This window comes from Thunnus albacares, chromosome 5, assembly GCF_914725855.1.
Source record: "Thunnus albacares chromosome 5, fThuAlb1.1, whole genome shotgun sequence".
NCBI classification, from domain to species: domain Eukaryota; kingdom Metazoa; phylum Chordata; class Actinopteri; order Scombriformes; family Scombridae; genus Thunnus; species Thunnus albacares.
Window position 1 is genome coordinate 10054697 of NC_058110.1, and position 27745 is coordinate 10082441.

At 38.7% G+C, this 27745-nt stretch overlaps 1 protein-coding gene across 3 annotated transcripts; it reads left to right on the top strand.

Moving 5' to 3' along the window:
• Positions 1-25801, top strand: clcnk (chloride channel K). Of its 3 annotated transcripts, none has more exons than XM_044350947.1 (20): positions 1-310; positions 7013-7190; positions 7975-8106; positions 8267-8395; positions 10081-10220; positions 10341-10418; positions 11537-11612; positions 12143-12268; positions 13506-13590; positions 14223-14324; positions 15146-15230; positions 15547-15705; positions 16471-16540; positions 16641-16751; positions 17139-17355; positions 22717-22850; positions 23321-23391; positions 23829-23909; positions 24392-24478; positions 24691-25801. In XM_044350947.1, exons 2-20 carry the CDS (start codon positions 7016-7018, stop codon positions 24727-24729), a joined length of 2097 nt encoding a protein of 698 aa, XP_044206882.1. In that variant the 5' UTR covers positions 1-310; positions 7013-7015; the 3' UTR covers positions 24730-25801. The 3 variants fall into 3 exon arrangements, with proteins under 3 accessions (XP_044206882.1, XP_044206881.1, XP_044206883.1); XM_044350946.1 differs by lacking the exon at positions 1-310 and adding an exon at positions 6832-6891; XM_044350948.1 differs by lacking the exon at positions 1-310 and adding an exon at positions 6838-6891 and having other exon boundaries at positions 7035-7190.
• The last annotated feature ends 1944 nt before the right edge of the window (positions 25802-27745 follow it).

A 27745-nucleotide genomic window follows, 5' to 3' on the forward strand; every position in this document is an offset into this window, starting at 1 on the left:
CTTTCTTAATATTCAGTGCCATGCGTTTGTCCCGAAACCGAATCCTCGCATGGTTGTGCCATTAAATGACATAGTGTCCGATGTTTTCACAGCTGGGTGATCAAGTTTTGTCTCATCAGAGACTACTAAGATCCCATTTCAAGTCATTTGTTTATTAATTCAATCTCGCTTTATGTTAAACCCCTGAACATGCGACATTAAGACGAAATGATCTGCTGGAAAATGTTGTTTTCTCCTGTGCACTGAGCTGGATGAAGAGAGGAAAATGAATTGAAAAGTGAAAAAGGAGCCTTGACTCTTATCTCAGAGGGTAAGTTGGGAGCAAAACAAAGATGGAAAGAATGTGCTTGAAAACAAAGCCATCAGTGGGAGCAGGGGACTTACTAGCGACATTGCTTTGTAGCTATTAATATCTGCTTGAACTCATCATGCTTAGAAAACATTCACTGCACTTCTGTCTAGTTTGGTAGTTGGTGTTACTGACAGCTAATCCATGTATGGACTGTTATATTACTGTTATTATGACAGTAGGTATTTGGCTTCTGCTTTGTCTTTACTTTCAGTCAAGAGAAGGTTGCCTTTCATTTATGCATGGCCTGTAAAAGACACATAAAACATCAGTGATCTATTGATTGACACCACAACCCCAATTCCAGACACATGATGTGAACATCAAATATCAGCCATTACTGTCATCCTGAAATTGTGTCTTTTATTTTGAAGCCATGTTTGAAAGGTTACCCAGCATTACAAATGACACCACACGGTGATATGTGCTTCCAGTCTTATCAGTATAGAGCTCAAAGGGCCCTGCTGAAGGTCTAAATCCAGACCAGTAACTCACCACCTCCCTGCCAGGAAGCACACAGGGCCTCCTCCCCTCCCTGGTAACAGCATGTAATGTTGTTGGTTCACAGTGGCCTTTTATTCAAAATTAGATATCAACCAGACAGTGTTTAGTATAAAGGACCACAAGTGTCACACAAATAATGCATTTAATTAATTAATAACTAACTGTACCATAAAAACATGAATTAATAAATTGGTTTAATAAATTGGTTTAAAACAATTAATGAATCCACAATTAAATAGACTGAAAGTAACTCATTTGATATTTTAATGAGTAATAAAAAGAGGAATTATAAAAAGAATTTATAAATGAAAATAATCCATCAACAAATCATTCAAATTAAAAAGGGATTTACAAAAACAACATAAAATAGTCAGTAAGTACATCATTCAAAAATACATTAATGAACTCCTTAATAAATAATGGAATTTCAAAATCAATTTGAAAATGCAGTTTTAAAAGATAAATAACTGAATTCACAAACTGAATTAAGAATACAGCTTTTAATTGGGCATTTTTAAAGGGCAACTCCCTTTCCCATTTTCATTTCCTTTTCCCATTAGCTAACATGTTAGCTACTGGATTTGCTGAGTCATTTAGCTTCTCCTTTTAGCCTCTACATTTAGCTCAAATAATGAATTACTTTGTAATGTAGTCTGTTTTATTTATGGATTCATTCGTTGATTTGTTCACCAATTTATTAATTCTTGTCTTTATCATACAATTAGTTATTAATTAATGAAATGCTTTATTACTATTTTCATGACACTTGTGGTCCTTCAGTAAAGGTGACTCTGATTCTGATAATGGACAGTAGAGTGGCAACACTGTCATTCAAGACACTTGTAAACCTGGATGTTTCTGTGTCTGGATAATCAACAAAGACAGAACAGCAATATTACAGTCTGAAGTAAAGATATTCAAAAGTCATAGTTGTCCTTCCAAATATATTTTAGAGCAAATAAGAAATTACTTCAGTTATTAGTAAAATGATTGTGGTTGAAAAGGGAAAACATGAGCTCCAACTATGGAAACATTACACTGATTGACAGGTGACCAGTGCAAAATGCAATGAAGAAGAATGACAAGAATGACAACAGAGTGAGAGGAAGAAACGTCAGAGAGTGAGTCTGATCCACTAATCCACGTTGTCTCACCAGTGACATTGAATCCCCTTTATATCTGTGTGTTTGTGTGTGCATTCCTATCTGCCCACACATTCAACACTGAGACACACACACACACACACACACACACTGGCTGTGCTTGGGTTGACTTCAGCTGCTGTGTGTTACATAATGTTGCAAACATCCCACCGTAGATAGACGATGATGGGATTTGTGGCTGAGCTGGAAGGTCATCTCACAGTAGATAGACAGACAGCTTTTTATGCAAATGTGCTTTACAGGCGTTCATGAATAACAAGCCACTGAGACTGTGAGCTTCATTCAGCAGCCTCACTCACCCTCATATGGAAATCCTGCACTTCTGAAAAACATATTTTTGAAACATTGACACATCTTATTTTATTTAAAGCTGCATTATTTCATTTTTTGGTCACTGGTGGTGATGTCACAAGTGGAAAACACCAAACCATTTATCTACCACATTATCACAGTTTTCCACTGAAAACTGCTGCTGCTGCTGCTGCTGCTACTAAACATGGGGTCAGGTTTGTGGTCAGAAAACCAAAACAATAAGCTAAAAGAGACTGAAAGACTAGAGCTGAGGGGAGCTTCATATTTCTCTGCAGGTTCGTCCCTGTGAGGTTCCCCTTCACACTACACATAGTCATTTGATCCATTGTCAGTATAAAAAAATATATAGATTAGTGCAGCCTTGAGATTTGCATGCAGTTCAAGGCATTTGTTATCTTATTTTGTTTGTTCAGACAATAGAGTCAGTCACATTATTATCTAGCTTTCCTAATATATGGATGACAATGATTCTTCTTAAAATAAAAATGTATCTCATGCCTCTGTGAAACTGCTACTACTGCCAACCATCTATATACAGTCTATGCCAACATACTGTATGGTAAATACGTTTTGTACAAAAAACATGACAACATGTTCTGTCTACATGCTGTGTTACAACATATTTAACCCACTGGGTTTCAACATCAATCATATGAGGCCTACAGTTGTCTGCCTCCCTCTGGGTTCATTAAAATATTATTATGAATACATTTCTTTTAAATCTCAGCAAATCACAGATATTAATATACATTTCATATAGATTTGACACTGTGTTACCTCAGTGATTCCATAAAATAAAACCAGAGGATATTTAACGTGTGACTTTTCACTCTCCAATAAATCTTTAAGTTTATACAAATGTTCAGTTTTGGGATTTGGAACCTGTTACATAATTTAATTTGTCTATTTTATTTGCCTAAGGAGAAACATTTCAGGTCGTCTGCACACAGCAGTAATTGTTAATGAGAGTAAAGTAATCTCCTGACTGGGTCTCACCTCGGTGTTCTGTTCCCATGGAAACAAGTTTTAATACTGAGAAAAGCCGTCTGTATGTGTGTACATTTGCATGGTGTATATGCATATGTGTGTGTGTGTGTGTGTGTGTGTGTGTGTGTGTGTGTGAGTGTGTGCGGCTGATGCTGACAGCATGCAGATTTCAAATCTCTAAAATAACATAAGTGCTAATTGAAAGCCTAAAGGAGAGGTGGAAGTGAACAAAATAAACATTAACTAAGGTCTCATTTAAAGTGTGTGTGTGTGGTCTGTCATAGGCTACTTTTGGGGACAATTTTCAGACTTAGGACCAATTAACTGGGGACGGATTGTCAAATTGTTCAAAAGCTGTGTCCCCAATTGGAAAAAAGAGGTTAAGGTTAAGGTAAGTCTCCAGGAAATGAATGTAAGTCTATGTAATGTCCCCAAAAGTGACTATGGTCTGATGTGTGTGTGTGTGTGTGTTTGTGTGTGTGGTCCAGGTATTCCTAACGTTGTGGGGACGTAAATCTGTTTACAGAGTCATGTTGTGGGGACTCGCCTCCCTTATGGGGACAAAAAGGAAGTCCCCTTAATGTAAAATCATTAATATTAGGGTGAAGACGTGGTTTAAAGTTAAGGTTAGTTTAGGGTTATGTTAAGGTTAGGGTTAGGCATATGGTGGTTATGGTTAGGGTTAGGATAAGACTCCAGGAAATGAATGTAAGTCAATGTAATGTCCTCTGTAGTGATGGAAACACGTGTTTGTGTGTGTGTGTGTGTGTTCCAGTAACTGAACAATGATTACCTTGACCTTGAGCAGGCTGCTTGAATCAAGAAACTTTACCTTGATTTCCTACAAAGTGCTGATTTTTTCTGGTCCTCAGGGCTTTTCAAATGAACGTCTTTGAAGCCGTCACTGGCACAAGGAAGGTCATAACAATGACATCTGTTCATATCCATCTGAGCTGTAAAATGTTAATCACATGAAACACTGCTTCATGGTAATAATGGAGAGAAGATAATCATGATAAAATTTTTAATTCACACCTGTGTAATTACACATTAACAGCATAGAATATTTCACGACAGGGCCGTGTGAGCCCTCTTTGGGCCGCTGAGCAGAATTTGACCACCTACTGGATTTTACCAGCACTCATACACCATGTGGTCACACAACAATGAAAAACACTGACATGAATACATTTTAAAAATCTGCTTTGCAAATGTTTTATGAAGTAGCAAATACATCGCACACTTTTGTGAGGCCTCAAAGATACACACAATGGATTTTGGATTGAAACACTGAGTATAAACATAACTGTGTTTGTTGACAATAAAACTCCACAGGGCACCTTTAAGTTATCTATAATTGTCTATTGTGCTGCTTTCCCCCCATAGTATTGCCATATTGTGTAGAAAATGTCCCCTGATAGGTTGTTTCCATGGGAACCACAAGGCAGCAGCTATTATGGAACCATTTTGATTGCAAAGGCCCCATCATCACCGTATTTAATTTTTCTGTCCTGTTGTATGTATTATCATACATTTTGCATAATACATTTACACACTACCATTACACAGACACTTTGCATATTATTTGCATGAAGTATGAAGAATTCAGACATGTTATCATGGGGTAAATGATAATGCATTCCTTATTAGTTATGAAGTGTTATATTATATATTGAATCGTGACTTTGGCAGGTTGAACTCTGGGTTCCTCTGCTAAAGTTGATGGATAGATTCACAGTTTTTCAAGTCTGTCCTAAAACAACAGTCAGGTGCCAAAATAAACATGACATGTTTTTCTTGCTGTAATCATTCCTCCTGTTCATACTGACCATTAAGAGATCCCCTCATAATGCACTTACAATGTAAGTAATGAGCCATGCAAACATATATTTAAAAGTTTACTCAGTATCTTTCAAAGTTAATGTCTATTTAGTGCTAGATTCCCTCTTTTTTAGATCACTGTCTATCAAGACATCAAGAGAGAAACGCAAATGGCTGAAGCCTCATATTAGCTTCAGATAAACTTTTAAATGCATTCTTGCTCAAAACAAGGACTGTGGATTTTGGCCCCCATCACTTACATTGTACGTGCATTTGAAGGGGATCTTTTAATAGCCAGTATGAACAGGAGGAATGATTGCAGTAATGAAAACCCTTTTCAATGTTTATATGGGCACCTGACTGTTGTTTCAAGACACGCTTGAAAAATTGCAAACCTATACTTCAACAATACTAAAAAAGGTCATTTTAGAGTATTGACCATTCATACTATTCACATCTAATGCCAGATTGGGCCAGTTCTTTATATACACTGGCAAAGAGGACATGCTGAAAGTGTTAATGATGAGGGAGCAGCTCTCAGGAGGGTGATCAAGTTCCAGTGAGGATGAGAAGTAAAGAAAAATGAAAAATTGATTTTAAAAAAAGTGTTTTCTACATGAGGACCTTCATGTTCACTGCAACCACACTAAAAAAGGTTATGAAAATCCACTTTGACCATTTCAGATGGAGGCTATCACTACTAAAATATCAAACTTCATGCTCAGACCACTATGGGAGGAAATATTTTTATAATAACTGGAATACAGTTAACTTCCAAGAGGTTGTAGAGTGAATGCATTTGAACAAAAACAAACCATAATACACACTTTGTAGTCAGAGGAAGATGTCATCAGTAAGCTGCCAAAGACCACTTTTTCCCTTGAAGGAATTATTCAGTATTTAAGGAAATGTGCTTATTTGCTTTTTTGCAGAGAGTAAGACGAGAAGATAAATACCACTCTCATGTCTTTCCATCAAAATATGTAGCTACTTGACAGCTTGCTTGTCTCTGTCCAACAGTAACAAAATCCACCTACTTGTACTTCTAAAGCTCACTAATTAACACTTTATACCTCATTTGTTTAATTTATATGAAATTCCAAATGTAAAAATGCCTACAACAAAAATGTTTACAGGAACATTTTGTGCTGGACAGTTTCTTGGCTGCAGCAGTGACTTCCTGGAGTCTCTGCTGGTTATTTGGGAACTGCTTAATAAATAGTAATACATATATTATATTATTAAGATATATTATTAAGCATGAAGGTTCATTCTTTAGTAGCAGTAATTTCATGAAACAATCCCTGCTCAAGGTCCAATTACTAGCTTTTTCTGGAGTTCAGACTGAGCAAACCCCCTCTGCTGATGAAGACCGTATGATATTGTTGAAAGCTCTAAAAAAAGTATGTGGACCTCATCACCAATAGTACCAGTTGTTGTCTACATTTATGAGATGATACTAGACTGGAACAGTTATTATGAAATTCATCCTCGTCTGCAGTACAGTTGATAATATCACCAAAAATCTATTAAAAAGCTGAGAAGCATGAAAATGTCTCTCTGCATATCTGTGATAAACACAGATGAAGGGCATTTACTTATGTTCCTCCTGTGGGTTAATATTAGCTACTCATCCAACCATGACTGCCATCACCTCTATGCTAATACCTTTATAGAGGTCAGTTATGCTGCCAACACACCTTCACTACAAACACACACACATAATCATACGAACTCTTGCAGTGCAACTAGTAGGTAAGTCTATCTGTCCTCTATTTTTATCTTACAGTGGTTACAGCAATAACAGCTTGGATTGGTGTATTATCTTTCTTTTATCCTCACTGAGGCAGTGATTGTTTGATTGTGTATTAATCAGACAATGATGCAAACATTTCAAGACAAAATGAAGAGCCTGGATGAGGCTCCCGGGAGAGAAACCAGCAGAGAGAACAACAACTGGCAGCGAGAAAATCAATCAGACACATCCCATAATAAGAGTCCGCTCCTTGCTGATCCATGGAAACCATGCAGACGGTCCCGAGGAATTGTCAAAGGTCAGACTAAAGTGGAAAATCATTAGAATCTGATCAATACTGACCCGACCGATAGATCAGAGAGTAGCTATTTTGGGGTGATATCATACAAGAATTTAAGTTTTGTTTGACCTTAATTTGAGAGCTAACAGAGGTCAAGGACAAACCAATCAATGTCATCAAAAACTGAAACAAGATCAAACAAGAGTTAGAATATGATATTCAATGCTATCAAAAGAGTTATGGGGAGACACATTGGGACTATTTTCCTCAATACTGATTGATTGTTAGAGATTTTATATTTTATTAACAGCCATTTTCCATTTATTCCTACATAAGTATGATCTGTTGCTGTTATTTTGCGTGCTCTGCACTGTAATCTGTTTCATGTTATTACACAGTTGTTGTTTTTTTTTTTTTTTTTTACAGTCGTTATTTTGTTTTAGTACTGTTTGTAGTGTTTGCTTTGTAACTCCGAAAGCAGGTGATGAACGATGGAAACAAAAGCAGAACTCGTGAGAATGGCTGCATGTATTTTCTTAAGTTCTTGCAGCAGGAAAAATCTATTAGAGGGTTTGGGCTGGTTTAGCAGCCAGTGTGCTACAATAATAAACTTGACTACACTTGAGTTAGCATGTAATTCAACATCAGGTCTAACCCCCAAAATGCCCATGTGTTAAAAATGACAAAATAAATATCTTTGTTCTTACAGACATTCTCTAAAAATGTTATTTCACTTTAATTTTGTTTCAATGAGTGTGAGACACAAATTAAACAAGACTAACCTACATTTCTGTGTCCATAGAGTGGCTGTTGAAGCTGAGTTGTTGTTTGGGAACAGTGTGCAGGATAGAGTGGTATAGTTATGCTGCTCTGGGCATTTTGACAGCCATCCTCAGCTTTCTCATGGACCTCAGTGTAGCAAAGCTGCTGAGAGGTAGACACACACACACACACACACACACACACACACACACACACACACACACACACACACACACACACACACACATGTACATATACACACGTATACATGATTCAGTCTGAGTAAGCAAAAGAGACAGATGATTAATGTTTTTCTCTCATTTCACTTGTAGCCCATCAGTGGCTTTATATGAAGCTGGAGGGCAACAGTCTGCTGCAGTTCTTCTGCTGGACTCTTTACCCAGCATGCCTCTGTGCTGTCTCATCATCGTTCTCCCACAACATCTGTCCCTTCTCCACAGGTCTGTCCAGCAACACTTTTATACAGTTACAGTATGCCAGAAAAACAAAAATACAAGGCAGATATATTCCATATTAGTGAGCCATACTGACCCTGTCAGGATTTATATGTTACCAAATAATAAGCCTGTTTCTGTTCAACAGAGAAACATTAAAATAGTTAAAAGAGAGAGAAGATCCTGTCGATGAAAAAGGGCACTGTTAAATTCTGGAGTGTCATCAAAAACCTCTAAAACCCAGCCAGCGTAATGGTGAAATCACGGTTAATATAGGAGAAATGTTTAAGGCAGTTATACTCAACTCACTGCATTCAGAGTGTCAATTTTGTTCCCATCAGGCAGCTGTTTTCAGTGAAAAACTGACTGTTTGCTACCTGCCTGGCACCAAATGGCAGACAAACTAGCTAGCAGCTAAAGAGACACATTTTTCCCTTATGGGAGTAAAACAGAGCTAAAGGGATAGTGAATATTGGACTTATATGTGTCAGGTGGACACAAACATGACTTCAAATGGAAGCTAATGTTGCTTCACATCTGATGAATGTATAAAGTAGCAACTATTTGCTAGTTTGCTAAATTAATAAGGTGTTAGTATGTCACTGTTGTGTTTACAGCTTGTTTTCACTGCCCCCAAGTGGCTACACAATGAGTTATTGAAGGTGTAAGTATTAAATTATTAAATTAAATTATTGATTATTAAAAGGTAGGCTACTGGTAGCAATGAATGTTAGCTGGCAACCTTAAATGAAAATGAAGACTCTCTCCATGGTTTTCATTGGCTAGAGCATGAACAAGGCCAGGCAACACGCATGATGTTGAAAGGCTACATTGTAATTTGAAAGCACACAGTATCATCAAGCGGGTCTCCATCTTCAAGTATTCTTGAAAAAGATGAGATGAAGAATTGAGAAGAATATATCTTTATTTTTTTTACCCCGGTTTCTTTTAGAGCAGCTTTCTTTCCTATCTGAAGTAAATGGCATTAAGAAAAAGTCAAATGTGATATTATCTTTGAAAGTCAGTGATTTGTAAAGGAAGATAGTGTGTATGAAAAAGTCAACCATGATTTTATCTGTCTCACAGAAAACCTTAAATATATTTCCAGGAAACTGATCTCTATTCGTGGTGTATGCTAATGTTGCGGGCAGTGGTGTGATATGATATGAATGACGAAAGCATAGATCTACTTTTCAGAAAGTATCTCACCCTTTCTTCACCCTTATTGCCCCAATTACCCTGTCTGTCACTGTCAGCTTCCTGTTCCTGTTTATAGTCGCTCTCTGCCCATAAAAGTCTCTGTACACATCACTGCATTATAGTCTACTGATGGAACATTGCTCTATTACTGCCAAGGAGAAAAGCTTTCAAAACCCTGAAAGGGAAAGTGGGTTTGATTTATATCACTAGGTTCCCAAAAGAAGTATCCTAAAAGCTGAAAACAGGCTGTGTAGGTATAACAAAACAACTTCACCACTAAAAAACTGAATAATGCTTTATTTTTTACCTCCAATCTGTTTTGTGCTGATTGTACTGTGAGTCCCATAAATGTCCTTGCCATCCCCTTACCCTCTTTTTAATAAATGTATTCTAAAATAATTTCCTGTGTATTCAGATGGAATAGCTTTTGTTAAAGTTGATTGCTTTAATACCTCTGGGCCTTTCAAAAATCCTGCTTCATTTTTCCTCAGGTTCGGGGATACCAGAGGTGAGAACCATGTTGGCCGGCATTGAAATGCCTCATTACTTGTCTCTCACTAATATGTTTACCAAGTTCCTGGGTCTTATCTGTACACTGGCAGGCGGTAGCACTCTTTTCCTGGGCAAAGTGGTGAGAGACGTCTTAGTATACCTGCTTTACATACAAAATATGCAGGCATCCTTTCATATTGTGTGACGCCTGCCTTGTTGTTTGTATGAACAGTTTTCTATATTTGCCTCTTAACATCAGGGTCCATTTGTGCATCTTTCCACCATGGCGGGATGCTACCTGAGCAACCTCTGCACTCTAATACAAGCCAAGAAGGAGGTAAACACACAGCAGTCCAAGTAGTGAGGGGTTTACCCACTTTACCCAAAGTTTGAGTGGTACAACTATTTAAACTACTAAAACTACTGAAGCAGTAATCAATATTTTGATATTAGCAAATAATCAAATTACTCTGTGTAATGTGTAATAATCGCTCTTACTGATGAACCACATGGAATTATCACCTTTTTCTGCAGTTCCCCTCAGCTCAATAAGGCGTTTAGTGTTTTTTAGTTCATGGTTTTGGTTCCTGGCCCGCAAACTCTGCCCTCCTTGTATTCACCTGCAGCAGACTGCTGTTTTCAGTTTACGCTACCTACATGACAGTGCATGACATGCAAAGTCAGTAACTAGCTGGATGAACATGTTGGAGCATTTAGCAGCTAAAAAGAGAGATACTTGACTTACATTAGACAGCTGACACATCCCCAAATTAATGCTAATGTTGTTTCTTAAAATAGTAGTTTGACAAAATAATCTTGACTCAAGGTGTACTTTATGACTTAATCCATCTGCTGATGAAGGTTGTGACGTATGGTTGAAAGGTCCAGAAAAAGCTAGTAAGTAGGCCTTGAGTGGAGAGGAAAGGTATGCACATCCCAATTTTTTTTTGTCAAGATTATTCTATTATCAAGATATTTGCTAATGTTGCACCATGTCTGCTGGATGTGTAAATAGTTATTGTTTGCTAACACATTTGACATAATAACTTTATAAGGTGGTGATGTGTTGATGTTGGGTTCATAGCTGGTTTCAATGTCCCCAAGTGGACAAAAATACAATAATGCAGCTTTTAAGAAAAGTCAGACTTTCACAAATGCACTTACGATGGCCTCATCCCATTTTACAAATACTTAACAAATATCACCAGGAAGGATTATAACTGGATGTGAAATCATTTCAAGGCAAATATTGTTTTATATTTTCATAAAAAAGGCACAGTTTTCTATTTTCTAACAGTAGCTCAGAAGTTGGAGAACAGAAGTTGGAAATAGTATATTTTCTCCCCATATGTCAAACAATTTGAATAAAGATCAAAAGACATGCTACTGTAACTTTCCTTATGATATAAAAAAGTAATTCAAGAAACAACACATTACAGCATATTTCTCTTCTAGGAGAAAACAGCTGGGGAGATGCTGGTCGTAGCTGCAGCAGTCGGAGTAGCCAGTTGCTTCGGAGCTCCCATTAGTGGTGAGAGAGGCAGTAAAGGTTCAGAATTAGGAATCAATGATTTTCATGTATCTCTCCCTCTCATACTCATGAGTTTAATGTACTTCTACCTTTGATTTCACTCTTGTAAGCTTCACATATTTTCTCTTCCCTTTTATCCTCTCTCACACCTCTACTCCTCCATCATATTTATATGTTCATCCTTGTCTCTCAAGTCTTACACCTTTGATCACCTCTCTGCATAATAATTTGATCCTCTCATCTCACTGTTTATTTCATTTTTGAAACCAGTGTTCAGCTTTCAGCAACTCAGGTTCAAACTCCATCACTGCTCATATTGTACATTAAACTCAAAATGTCATTACTCAATTTACATAAAACATTAGACTGTTTATTAATGCCTGAAATTTATGCATATTTCTATATTTCCTTTTCACAGTCAGCAGAAATATTATTTTTACAGTTCTAATCATTATAGCTGAAAATATTCAATGCTTGAGTGACTTCCTCACTCTCATCTGCATCTATTTGTCATTCCTCTGCCCCTGTAGGTGTGTTGTTCAGTGTAGAAGTGATGTCCTCTCACTTTGCCCTGAAGAATTACTACCCGTGTTTCTTCTCAGTCGCCTGCGGGGCTTTGACCTTCCGCATGCTCTCAGTGTGGAGTGGAGATGGAGGTAAAGGAGGCCTGACCAGGTCTCACTCCCTCATGGTCAACAAGAAGGAGGTTACAGTAAATACAGACACTTTAACCTAAAAAAAAAGGGTGCCTACACAGCCTAACATGCCTTAAGATGTAAAGGATAGGTTTATTTCAAGTGTGTCTGAAAGCAACAGTCAGGTGTCCATATGAACAGTGAAAGAGGTTTTCCTCGCTGTAATCATTCCTCCTGTTCATACTGGTTATTAAAAGATCCCCTTCAAATGTGCTTTCAATGTAAGTGATGGAGGCCAAAATCCAGTGTGTCCACACAGACATTTTGTGCTAAAATGCATCTAAAAGTTGATCTGAAGCTTATATGAGGCTTCATCAGTCTGAGTTAGTCATATCAAGTGGATATCTGCCACTTTTACAGTCTTTTTAGCATCAAATTCCCTCTTTGTGTTTCCTCGGACAGTGTTTCCCTGTTGAGCTGCAGTGGAAGTATAGAAACAAAAAGAGGGACTTTGGCACTAAAAAGACTGTAACGTTGAAAGATATCTACTTGATTTGACTCACAGGACATGGAAGCTTCACATTAGCTTCAGATAAACTTTTAAATACATTTTTGCACAGAAGGAGGACTGTGGAATTTGTCCCTCATCACTTACATTATAAGTGCATTATGAAGGGACCTTCTAAGTGAGATAGGTCTTATTGCCTGGAGCAAATCCCTGCAGTCAGGTTCCAAAATCTTGTGTAAATATTCCCAGAAGAGCTGTTACAGCAGCATATTAATTTTGAAATGAAATGCTCAATAATCACATACAGCAGAAATGTTCCGCTGTCCACATACTTTTGGCCAAATAGGGTATATGCTGAAAATAACAAATAACTATTTGTAAAAGATCTGATGTTATGTTTTACTATTAAGCATGGTTATATTAAACAGCAACATTTTACACTGAGTTTGATTTAACCATTTTCTTCACAGCAAGGTTCACTGACACAATGCTTTTTTTAAAAAAATTGAAAGTAAATGCAACACTTTGATCATTTCAGCTTGTCAGTGATTTTCACAGTTTACAGCTATCTAATTACCTGTCATGACAGTGACTGGGAACATCAGCTTTGGCAGACTCTTGTAGAAACATTTATTGTGACAGACTGTAAATTTCAATAAAATCTCAATGCAATAAAATGAGGGACAATTAGATTTCAAAATGCTGCAGGAGAAATTGGAGGGATGACTCCAATTTGTTTCGTGTCCACAGAAACTCTTCAGGCATTGTTCAAAACTAATTTCCCCGCTGCTTTACCTTTCTTCCCACTGGAGATTCTGCTGTTTGCTTTCCTGGGGTAAGTTGATTCTTGACATCTGCATAGTTAAACAAATCATCTATTTGTCTGTGTCTTATTAATAAAAACTGACATTTGATATTCATATTCAGGATGCATAAATATATAATTTAAGAAGGTCATTCAGACAATGACTTCAATTTATTAAGAATTACTATTTATTTGTATGAAGACGAAAAAAGTTTGCTATGAATTCTCGAGAAATTGTGATTGATTTATAATTTTGTGTTTGTCTTATTGTCTGTTGAAAGGATTCTCTTCCGTATGTAATTGATTGTTAATTCAAAGAGATGAGCCGTTTTGTTTGTTGTGTTTATGTGGCTATAGTGTGTATGAGTGTGTATGACTGTATGTGTGGTGGACCCCAAGAAGAACAGCCATTGCATATTCTGATGCTAATGGGGATCCTAATAAAGAAAGAAAAGAAAGATATTTTGGTCACAATGGAAACTCTGTGACCAGTTTTGCTGTGTTTTATTTCTGTTACTGTTCTAATTAGCATTCAGATTTTTATTTCCTCATACCACTAATTTCCAGGCTTCCTCTTCCTCATCATGATTTCCCCAAGTCTGATGACTTCCGTCTATTGCTCGCCTGGGTTAAAATAAGCCTCTTGTCTCTGACTGACACAGGCTGCTGTGTGGAGTTGTGAGTCGCTGCTACCTCTTCTGCCATCGGTGGATCCTACAATTCACCAAAACAAACCCAGTCCTCATCAAGATATTGACGACAGAGTGAGAGCTCAGTCTTTTCAATTTAAAAGCCAGACTGTGATGCAGAGATGAGTCACTAGCTGTGTAAGACATAAGATTTGGGGTGAGCAGACTGACGTCCCAAAAACATGGTGTGTTCTTTTCAGGATAATCCACATTACACAAGAACACATCAGACATAAACAACTTTAAAAATAAATGATGTATAGCACAAAATATGATAAGTGAGTGTGCCTTTCAAGATTCATTGAAGTGGTCTAAAAATCCCCACTGATTTTATTTACAATCCTATATATAATCTTAATTTGACAATTTTATTTTGCTCTTCTAGCAGACACAGATCTAAGTAGTGTACAACGCTACAGGGAACCTTTGAAAGATTGGAAAAAAGATTAGAGCAGGTCTGGCGAAAATGGCAAATGGCTGCATTTATACAGCGCTTTTATCCAAAGTGCTTTAAAACGTTTCTGCTGCTTATTCTCACACACACTCACACACCAATGGGCTAATGTACCTTGCAAGGTGCTTGCACAGTATCTTGCCATATATATACATATATTGCTACATAGCATAGTATCTTGCCAGCACCTTCAGTATCTTGCCTAAGGACACTTCAACATGTATACAAGAGTTGAGGGGGATCGAATCAACGACCTTATTAGTCTCATTAGTGGACAACTTGTCCTACCTCGTGAGCCACTGCTGCCCCTAGTGTTAATGTTTATTCTGAAGTCACAGGGAGCAGTCAACTGATTTCAGCTTATTTAAATTTCAGTCGGAATGGCCTAAATGAAAAGGACATTATAACAATGGTGCTTATATGTGTGATTGTCTCTCTGCAGGAAGGGTCTGTATTCAGGAATGGTGGCTTTCCTTCTGGCATCTGTGACGTTTCCCCATTCAGCTGGTCAATATATGGCTTCTAAGGTGGGAATGAGCAGAATTTAAAGGCTGTTTTAGGAAGTTACTGAACTTTTTTTTTTAAATTATGAAACTGTATATTTGTTATCTGCAGATTTACATCTTCAGTAGGAACGAATTGTCTTGGGGCTGAATGCCCAGACAGTGTATGAAAGTCAGAAAGTACTGACAGACTGTTTTCACACACTTTTTTTCATGGGATTTGTTGTCAGTAAGACAAATATAGAATAATGCAGCATTATCCTAGAATATTTCCATTTCTTACATACTATATCTTCTTGCAGTCAGACAGTGATCTAAATGACATTCATCTCTTTCACAGTACACCATGAAGCAGCTCCTCACCTCCTTACTGGACAGCAGGCAGTGGCTCTCTCAATCCAACAATGCCTCTGTTCGACTGGAGCCTGAGCCTTTGTTGGAGTGGAGCTCATCAGGGAATCCTATCTACCTTTCTTTGGCTGTCTTTTTGCTTATGAAGGTACAATGCAAAGGCCAATTAAGGAATCTCTTATCTCTGTCCACCTGCACTGATAACCAACAGGAATCCTAACAAAGGCACGAGGCTTGGCCACCCACTCCTGCTGTTCTCCTGAGTCACAGTGACCCATAATTAGCATACAGTAATTGACATTTTCACAATAGAGTAAGCAAGTTAAAGACTGTTTAACCTTTGAGGCTGAAATGTCTTCTAAAACCTGATGCTGACTCATAGCAACACTGCTAGTAAAAAGGATGGATTTAGTGATTTAGAACAGCTAGAAATCTCAGCAGCCGGCTAAGTGATGGCTGAGTCACTGGTATTGATCAAGACCAACCACCTGCATATCTATTCTTTCCTATTTGTCCTCTGAGGGAGGAAAACCTTACTCACTATTGCATAAGCAGGCAGAGAAAAACAACACTTAGTAAATACAAGGACACATCTGCATTGAGTTTCTAACACCTGTTCAAGTAAACCATCTCTAATGCATTAAACTCTGTGAGAAATTCCCTCCCAATCAGTTGGCATTCTAGAGGATTCACTTACCTCAACCCTAATTTCTCTGCATGCAAATGTGAAATGTAAATGCGCATGATTCAATATTTATTTGTGTGAAATTGATTTGAGAACGCTGCAAACATTTCCCTGTACACAGATTGATAGTGACCCATCTGCTGTGCAACATGTGCAAGTGGAGCTGTTGTGGTTGTTCAGATGCCAAGGAGAGATTTGACAGTCTGTGTCTCTGTTGTTGGTTCTCAGCTGTGGATGTTGGTCCTCGCCTGCACGCTGCCTCTGCCAGCCGGATACGTCATGCCAGTCTTTATCTATGGTGAGTGAAGGGAAAGGACTTTGAAGAGTTTGTTGTGCAGAACACCTGAATGGAACAAGTTTAAATTTAACTGGAACTTGCTTTGATTTATGTTTTCCAGGGGCAGCTTTTGGCCGTTTGCTTGGAGAAGGAGTGGCTTATGTGTCTTCCACTGGAATGATTTCAGACCAACAGTGGGCTTCTATAAATCCTGGGGGCTACGCACTGGCTGGTAGAAAAACCTGATTAACAGCTGTTGGTTTAATAATGATAGTCTCACCTGTATATCAGCAGTGTCTAAACTCCATTTTACATGTATGTTGCTGACATATTCCGGCAAATATTTCAGTGTATCTCCCAGATTTCAGGACGTAAAAACCTCATGAAATAGAATTATGTTTTTGGACTTAGTACTCTGAAATCCAGGATAAATCTACCATTTAATGACAGCAGCAATAGCTGTAATAATAAAAAATTAGATGTACCTTGGTGCACAATTGGATTTTTCAGATGTGGACAAAACAAGATAGTTTGTATATAATGTTTAACATGGTTTACTAGAAAACTGATATATCATTAGCCCTCAAGTAGGACCTCTAATATGTTTTCTGCCTTGTAGGTGCCGCAGCACTCTCCGGGGCTGTGACTCACACTTTGTCCCCAGCTCTCTTGGCTTTAGAGTTAACTGGCCAGTTCAGTCATGCTGTTCCAATCCTCCTCGCCACCCTGCTGGCCAATGCCCTGACTCGCTCTGGGCACCGCCCATCTTTCTATGATGCCCTCTCTATCAGCAAGAGGCTCCCACACCTGCCTTCTCTGATGAAGGCCTGTCCCCGGTGAGTAAAAACAAAGTCTGATTAAAAGATTAAAAGAAGATGAGAGCATAGACATAAAAATGCTAATTATAGGCTATTAGTATTTTCTGTGTGCAAGTAAGAACAAGCACCAACTCTAAAACTAAATAATCCTAAATAATGTGCATCCAAGTCTGGCACCGTTTTGCAGGAGACTGAAAAAAATAATAACAAATATGTCATTAAAATGAAACTGTTTTGAATTCCCAGGGAACACATTCCTCATTTCCATAGGATGTAAACACAGCAGAGTAAAAAGTATTGGAAATAGTTCCATAACTAAATCTGGTTAATGTGGCTAGACCCCTGGAGGTCTGGCCACATTAACCAGGTGTCGGTCTGTTGGTTCAGCACTTACAAAGTTACTAAGATCATTTATAAGCATGCAGAACAAATAATAAAATGATTAAAAAAGAATATATTAAACATCATTCAGGGCATCCTTTAAATATGCAACACAGAGGCTCATAATACAAGATATGCAAGACAATATGCATGTCTTGCATGTTCTCTCATTGGTCAGAAATCTTACTGGAAGGATTCGTCTCAGGAGATAATATTTCCTCTTCTTTGTTTCCCTGGAAAAAAGCACAACACAGCAGCGTGTGTGGCTAATTTATTTCATTGTGTTTCTGTCGTTAATATAACAATGTTTGTTAAATGAACAAAGTATCCAGTTCCACCGAGAATCCAGACTGCGATTAGAAAACAATGTCCTGACGCATCTAATTTGAAGACGTGCCACCTTAATGCAATCGCCGATAAAGATGGGCTCTGATGGCTGCATGTCACCACATACTTGCATGACAGCTGTTCTTCAGACAGTGCATCAGGTAAGCTTGGTTAGATTATGTGTAGGCCTATGCCTAGGTGTGTTTATAATCACACGTTTTTTCATTAGGCTTCTGATAATTCCATCTGAAATTATCTAGCTAGCCACACATTGCATGTCTGTGTCTTGTCATCATGTTAGGTTGTTAGTTGACATCATACAGAAACCACCACTCATGTTTTTGGAGCAATTTGCACTCTGAAAGTAATTTTATTGTAAAGCATCCTGAATTGCTTTAGCCTGTATGAAATGTTCTATATAAACAAACGTATTCACTTGTAGCCTAAGCTACACCTAATCTTCTGTTAAATTGCTTGTAGGCTATTTGAAAACTCTAAGCCTGTAAGTTATGCTTACCTGCCACGTTGACCTGCTGGTTGTAAACCATAGATATACTGGATATGATTTATAATGACATACTGGAATAACATTTTTTATCTCTTTGCCTTCACTACAGGGTCATTCAGGTGTATCCACGAACCAAATCTTTGTGGCCACACATCTCCACCACTGACCACAAATGGCTGCTTGCCTTCAGGCTGTGAAGAGACACCGTCTTACATTTGTGTGATGCCTGCTGGCACACGTTGGCCCGGCACACCATCAGATACAGAAAGCCAGTGTCTGTTGAGGTTCATGTGGCAATCTGTATCTGGAAACTGGCAACAAATCTTGAATACTGCTCTCTTTCGCACTTGTTCGATGTTGGCTTGTCCCCATGCTGTATTATAACTCAACAAGTTGTCACTGCCATAAATGTAATATGAAGCCACATTATAACAAAACAGCCTCTGCTGCCGAGTTCAGATTAATAATACAAGGCTTTCATGATAAGTGGAGATTTCCCCAAGTAGCTAGTGCTCACACATTAATATCAGAGTTGCACCTGACACACCAGCGGATTATTGTAGTAGAAAAGGGCATTATTCAATTATTTTGCAAGGTGTGGTTGACCACAAAGCAAAGTTCTGGGACATAAATGTTGGGCAACCAGGTAGGAACCATGATGCCTGTGTTTTCACTCTTTTGGGACTATATGATTGAAGTGACAGAGGCACACTTTAACCAGGAGTGACTGAAACATTTGAAGGGATTGATGTGCTGCTTATTATTTTTACCCTCTGCTGTCATGGGTCATGAAACCTTATCAAGAGGTTAGAGGAGTAACACAAGAGCAGATAGCTTTCAACCATCACCTTAGTCAAACACACATGACTGTAGAGCGCGCCTTTGGGCGCCTCAAAGGCCAATGGAGATGTCTCCTAAAGGTATGTAATGCCAACATTACCCTGGTCAGCCAAATGTTATCGCCATGTTGTGTCATGCACAATTTTTGTGAAGTTCACAATGAACAATTCCTTGATGGAGACAATGCGATGAGAGAGGAAGATGAGGTGGACAACAATGAAGTGGATGTGAGACAATGTAGGACGATGGAAGGGCAAATGCACTTTGCAGAAATATTTCTAGAATCTAATGTCAAGATTCCTGTATTTAGTTTCTGGCTTTGTGTTGTTGTCAACATTATTTTCTCATATGAATGTGTGATGTAAATGTTGTTCTCAGGGTTATAAAAATGTTCATGGAGGCAGGCTGTTTCCTGTATTGTTATGTCATTTTGGATTGTAATGGTCAACATAGAACAAATCCAATGTTTCTCAAAAAACAAATCAAAAAACAAACAAACAAATAAACAAACAAACAAAAACAAAGCTTATACAGTTTGTTAACCTTTTCTTGCATAACAACAGGCTTGAACAATCCTATTTCTAATCAAGGATTCACTAGGCTAGGTTTTCAACACAGTCAGTTGGTCTAACTCAATCTGCTTCAAGTGAGTAAATATAGTATAATAGGTCTGACACTGAACAATAGCATTGTTATTAAAAAAATGTATTGTAAGTAAAAAAAAAAAAAAAAAAAAATACAATGTTGTGTTTAACAGTTTCTACATTTTCTTCTGAGAATACTTAATCTACGCTTCATCTATCCAATGATTTTGTTTATTGGTGTGGTCTTTTTACTTTAAAATATAGGAATCTATAGGTGACCTCTAATTTAAAAAAAAATCCCTCGCTATTTCTCAACATAGTAAAACTATCCAAACTGGAGACAGTAATGGAGTATCAAAGGAAGACTTTGACATTTTCAATTAAGATCAGTTAGTTTACCTCACCAAGCATCCATGCTATGAGTAAATAATATTCATAAATAAAAAGTTAACTCCTATTGTGCCCTAAGGTTACATGGCTTGTATTGAATAGGTATTCGCCTAGGACTGTATAGGTGTTGGTTGCCTAATATTGAAGTTCCCCTTGCGGTGTCAGTCAGAACACACAGGACGCTCAGACACAGTTAACTCTTCTTTACTGATTCTCTTGTAACACAGCAGTACAGTATTGCAACCATTTAGGCTTACAGGTGTAGAGTAGGCTTGGGCAGTGTCTATTTTTTCATACCTTCATACCCTCCTGACATTTCACCTGGGTATACGGTGTATGACGGTATTTGTGTAAAAAAAAAAAGTAAAAATTGAGCTGCTGGTGATAGAAGTCATTGTAGCATGTATGACACTGTCTAGCCTACAATGCTGGGTGTCTAATATGCAATTAGCCTACCTAGAATAATGAATAGATAGGATATAAGCGCCCTTCTTCCATAGATTCTTGCTGGGGGACTCGATGACACTTGTTGCCGCGGCGGATACCAACACATCATTGGGCTGAACGGAGATGACGTGCGGATGGTGTTACTCTCTTTAGCTGCAACTTTCTTGAGGCAAATAGTGCACACAGCTTCGTCTATGTTGGCTGGCTCACCTTTATCATCGCTACTAGCAGTCGCCTAGCTCAGCTCCCTGTCCCACCAATAGAGACTGACCTCTGGTGGCACGCACTGTGTACTACAATACATCACCTCAATATAGCATCTCCATATCAGATTAACAGAAAGAGGAGCGTCAGTATTTTTGACAGTACTGAAAATCATACCTTATCTAAATACCCTTCTATACGGTAATACCTTGATACCACCCAAGCCTACTGTAGAGTTGAAGGAAGTGTGTGTGTGTGTGTGTGTGTGGTCTATAACACTGCTACTGCTATGGCACATATGCTTCATAAGCCTAATCAACACATGAACAGTAAAAGCATTTAACTAGTTACAAATTCACACAATGATGAAATTATTCGGGCTGTTCCTTTAAGTGACAGTGCAGACAGACTCCATCCCATTTACTTAATTACTAGAGTGACAACAATGCTGAACTCTAACAGTCTAGCAACAGGTAGCAGCAGCTAGCATTAGCATTACTGAGCCACCTGGGGAGTAGCTTAGCCTACTAGATATGCAGAAAGCTAACAGCATTAGTAAATTAACAAAATATGCCGTGAGAGGTTCACTAAATGTCCTGTTCAGTCCTTAATAACTATTTCTACTCACAGTTTGTCAGAGAAGCACACACTGGGATGCAGTTAAGTCCACTTTCTGCTCTGACGGTGTTCATCTTGCTTTGCCTATTTACAACTAAATGCACCGCTTCATATACTCAACAGCACAGCTGCATACTTGCACCACAAGGGGGCACTGGCCTGATAGTCAACAGCCTGTCCAACAGCTTGTGAGGCTAAATGTTATTGTCTTACAAACTGTGACAAGAAACTGTAATCAAGATATAAAATGTCAAGGCAAATGAAATGAACATGTGCTTTGAACAGATAGATTTCTCCACTGGTGACAGCAGCAAGCAGCCACATTGCAGTTTTTTTCTTTCTAATCTGTTCATCGTCCTTGTCAACAGTATTCAGGCTGAGACGGCTTCAAGTATACATCTGACAAACTCAGACTTCTCATTGATCATCTTATTACGTGATAGACACCTTAAATTACTTGAAAATGTTTTGGCAGAGTTTCTTTGGAAAAAACAAGAAGTTTCAATGTCAGTCAAAGCTCTACTCTGTGACTTTGTTAACAACTACAACTGCTCTGTCTGAGTTTCTGACCTGTATTGTACAATACGCTGTAGCAAAATATCACTGATATTTGCTTTGTGTCTGAACATAAAAATGGCAGATCTCCTTCTGTTACCTACATCAGTTTCTATCAAACCCTTAATTCTGTAGATCCTTACAAGCAGTGAATAGTTCTGAAAATGCATTAACCTCAGTAAAAATCAGATGTGCCAGATGGTTTGTAACACAGAACCATCTGAGAAGTCGTCCTTGGAAACTGTTTGGAAAAGGGCAGGCACTTTAAAAAAAAATACTTGGCACGTGATTGGATGAACCATCTGTCTATCACTGTCTTACCTTGTGAAGCAGCTTCACAAGATCATGCAAAAATCCTCATAGGACACAAGCGCTTAACTTGAAGCCTGACAAGATGGATTCTTGCGTGATCTTGTGATGTCGTGATCTTGCGAATCCAGCTGCCTTGCAAGTTAAGATATTTCTACATTCATTTAACCACAACTGCTTGTGTTCCAGGTGTAACACGAGTCATCTCTTTTGCAGGCTTCCCTCTACACCAGTTGGACAGGTTTTGGGAGCTAAATCAGTGCAACTTCAGAAAGCAGCTGGGCCAGTGGAGGTTCAGAAGGCTGTCAACACCAGCACTGAAATACAAATCCCTGTGGTGGACTCACATGGTGCGCAGACAAAGATATTTGATAGTATTTTACTCCAAACTGCTGGCTAAGGAGTCATATTCTGTCTAAATCTTCACACAAAATAAAATATGTTTGAGAGTATGGAACATTGGCACGAAAGTATTTGGCTGTCAGCAGGATCCTTGAGAAAACATCAGATACATATCGGTCACTTATGACACCACACGGAGCCTCTTATAAGGAAAAAGGAAAGTGATGAGAGAAATGATGAAAAATTGTGACCGTTTTAAAAGCTATTCAGCAGTGTGAAAGTGCCTCAATAAGGAGCTGACAAGTGTGAGAAAACAGTCGGTCAGCCAGCTGAGCCTTTCAGCAGCAATCACATGGATGGATTTTTGTGTTTGCATCAGACGACACACAGCCCACTAGAGAGCTGCACACACTGTAACACAACTGTAGCACCGACTGTGGCAAAGAAAATTGATTTCCTCTCCTCTCCTCTCTTGAAGAGTCGCAGATTTTACTGGGCTTTGTTCTCCGATCAGAGCTGCTGATGTTCCTGCGCTACTGTAAGACTGAGGTAAAAGGCTGGATGGGATCAGACAAGTAGCTGCAGGGTTAAGTAGAGAAGTGAAGTGTCTGATGCTGCTTAAAAGCCAGGTCATGTCTTTACAATCCATTTGACTTTGACTGAATGCAAAAAGGACAGGAGCAAAATGTGCATACAGGATGAGCTGGCTGATGTAAAATCTCATTTTATGATAGCTGAAATCCATTTTAAAGCATAATCTAGTGATAGCAAAAGACATGATGAGCTGCTTATCAAAATTGATTTTAAATAGCAGATTTATGGATTGATGGATTGTCCATGTGCTGTGTACACTAGAGAATCATTTTTTTCAGGGAATAGAAACCGTGAATCATCATTTCTCAATTAATACTGAATGCTACTGCATGACAAGAATGCATCTAAAGGAAAATGCATGCAAATGTGAATGTGCTTGTGCCCTTTTTCAGACTATGGAGAAACATCTGGATGAGGTCTGCTGCATTCACCCAACCTCTGTCCTGTTATCACCTAACAGCACCGTTCAGGAGGTAGGAAGCCAGATTAAACAAGAAAGATACAATGTGTTAATTACTGAGCTGTGTTAATTACTGTTAGGAATATTTTTTGGCAAACTGTTTCCAGTCTTTATGCTAAGCTACGCTAACCACGTCCTGACTCCAGCTCTGTACTTCATCAATTTTACATATTGAGGTCTGTTCTTACATTAGCCACTACTAGCATAACTCACCTAAATCTCTGACCAAATTGTCAGCAGTTGAGTTGCATTGTGGGTAATGTAGGCATCAGGTTTTGACAAGAAGGAAGAATTCATAGAATAAAAAGGATGATATCTCTGGTTCTGCTGCATCGATTTTTATCCTTTTTTAAAAAACCTTACATCATGACAGTGTTATAGGAGTGCAATGCTAAATCAGTGAAGTGCTCTTTTAATGCACATGCACAGACAAAATGGTGAACTGTTTCTTTAAAATCAGTTACTTCAAATCATGTTTCCTCTGCATCCTTGCAGGCCCACAGTATCCTGAGTCTGGTTGGAGCTCAGACCTTGTTTGTCACTGACAGAGGAAGGCTGGTCGGGCTCATCACATGGCCAGAGGTAATGAGTGTTTGCATGCTATGTGTGTATTCACACTCACAAATATAATCGTCAATATTTTCTTACTGACACATGTCATCTTTCCGTTATATTCCTCTGTGGGAACTGTGAGTGTCGTCATGTGGCATGGAGAAGGCAAAATGGCTACTTATGGATTCAGAGCAATCTCCTTCTCTCCCTCCCTCCCTCTCTTTCTCTATTTTCTCCTCCAGATGAAGAGGATATTAGAAGACTTGGCCAAAGAAATCTAAGCAGGGACACACAAGAAATAAACACACCTCTTGACCCTTTTTAACATGAATCCATCTCATTCTGATTAGCCTGGACCTAATAATGATATCACTTCTTCATTCCCCAAGCGTAGCAGTATTTCCACACAAACAAAACTGTCATTAGCTGCAGGCTCCTTTATCAGGGCTTATTGTCTTGCCTTTTATGGTCATTAAAAGGATCTTATCCCCTGGGAAGATAGCACTCTATCTCATTCACTGATCCGTACTTTGTGACACAGCAATATTAAAAGTATGTCTACCCAGAATAATATCCAAGGAGGATGAAAAACAAAAGCCTGCAAAACAGCTTGTACACCAATTAACACAATGTAACCCCTCTGGTGTGTTTTTCTGCTAAACCACACTTCTCAGTGAGTATCTATTGGCCCCTACAGGGGCATGTTTAACTACAAATTGTGTTTACTTGATATTGCTGCAGACTGTGCTCCAAAGTAAGCCATACAATTAAGATTGACTTTTTACCTTGCATGCAGCCAATGGTTTCTATTCATTCCAGTACACTAAAAATCACATTGCAGACCATTGAAACTAGAGGTAAACCATCACATCATAGGTTTGCAACAAATATTCCTAATACAGTCATACTATGTGTAGAATATGGAAATTTCCGGGTTTGGTGCCCTCGCAGTGGTGGCATCAAAAAAGGCATCAGAACATACATGCATGACTCTACACCCCCTGAAAGAAACACATACACTGCACTAATATTCACTGTGATTGTATCATTTTCCTACAAACAAAAACATGTCACCATATAAATTCTGCACATAATGACTATAAGGGGGAACTCCACCATTTTTATGTTAGATATCTGTTTACAGTACCACTGCATATTATGTGAAAAAAGTTGCATAGGGCCTTTTGTGGCTCCAGAGGGAGCTGTGCAAAATCTGATAAATTGCTTCCTCACAGTCTATCAGGAATATGGCAGAGTTGCCTTGGTAACAAGGCTCCTGCTCAGCTTGATTGCAATACAAATTATTGTCAGTGCTTTTTTCATGTGATTATTAAAACTCAGGAGGAGAGCAGGTAAACATGGGTCAAAAATAGTGCCTGAAACATGGCAAGAAATGACAAATGAATTTGAGTATCCATATGATTTCCATTGTCTCAAAACACTGTTTTTAACATATTTTCCTTCTGTCCATTAATCAAAATTGTTGGCCATCTTTTGTTTGTTTGTCCCTCATGAGTGTTGCTGAGCATGTTTATGCATTGGAGACAGATTTTAAACAATCTTGTATTTGTAGTTTTGGCCATCATTTCTATTGGCTATGACAACATTGTACTCAGTGCACGGCAGCATCACCAGGGCAGACTGACATAAATAACTGGAATTAATTAACTGGAATTATCCTTTAATCATTCCCAAACTTGAGAATGCTGTGGTTCAATTTGAAATCTGAAAATCTCTCAAGTATTTCCTTATTTATTTTTTATTTCATAAACAGAACAATTCTTTGTGAATGTAAGCCTACGGCACTGCACTGCAAATTAATAATCCTTCAGAAAATATCAGTGGAACGTTGAATCAGGCCAACATCTGCATATCTTTCAACACATACCTTTTGATACAGTTATTACAATCCATCACAGCTGGGCTCGTTGCTGTGTAATATTTGGAGGTGTTCAAGTCCATAAATTGACATCAAAAATTTCTGGACTTGTGAGAGTGAGAGAGGCCATGTTGCCATGATGACAAAGGTTGCATAACTTTAAGGAAGTATAAACAACGTTTCAAGTGATTATTTTCACTCAAACCATGATCTTTCCCTGACCCTAATCAAATGGTTTTGTGCCTAAACCTAACCAGACCTTAACCACAGCATTGTCACACCATAAAACATCATTATTTTTTAAAAGTGATTTGTAACGGTTTTGGAAAGCCAGAGTGCATTACTACAGCTGCTAGATGGTGTAAATGTAACTATAGTTTGTTTTTGATGTCCTGAATTTTAGACCTATACTGTTGTTGGTTTTTTATGAGAATGTGTTTCTCTCTGAGACATCCCACAAGCAGTTTATCTCGATACACTGGATATGAATTACATGTTGGGTAGCGTTACATTGTGTCACCTGCAACTCACCTAATGAGAAGGGTTATGTTGCTGCATAGCCGCTGTCAAAGTCTTGATGTCTGGCTGAATGGACATCAGGGATCAGGGATCAGGCCCCACAGTTTATGGAACTGAGACCTGTGATGATCCTTATTATGGGGGGCAAATGGACTCTGTATCCAGCTGTGTTGCTCGCTGAGCACGGGGAAGTGTTCCTGGAACTGCCTCCTCAGGGTTTGCAGGTGCTTTCTGCTATAGGTTGTGATCTGCCTCTCCTCTTTGTTGAGAAATTCATACAGATTGTCAAAGAACTTGTAGTTGTTCTTAATCACTCTTGTGTCGCACAGCTCAAGCTTGCTATTCAGGCTTGCTTGCTATAGTGCTATTCACTAATCAACACTTGTGGCTAAATCTGCAAATGTCAGAGAAAGAGAAAAACAGGCCACTCAACGTGTTGGTCCTGTTGTGGATTCGATAACCCACAAGTAGCAGCAGAATGACAACGCTCCCATGGGTCACGACGCTCTAGCTCACCGCTGGCCAAATAGCTAGCTATATGCATTCCCTCCTTTTCCTCTGTTACAGCAGGTCCTGGACAAGGTGAGGGAGGAAAAGGCACAGGTAATCCTAATGGCCCCGCACTGGCCAACACAAGTCTCCTTTGTCAGGGGTGCCATGGCCTCTGCCATTGCGCACCGACCCGCTGACACAGGCGAGGGGAGAAATCTTCATCCAGCTCCTCAAAAATGGGAGCTAGTTTCTTGGCCCCCGAGTATGAACATTTGTTAGGCAAAGGTTTACCTCTAGAGGTTGTAGAGGTAATCCAAAATTCCAGAGACCCCTCCACTAGCACTCTTTACTCATACAAGTGGAAAATATTTGAGCGCTGGTGTGTTGAACAGAATGACGACCCATTT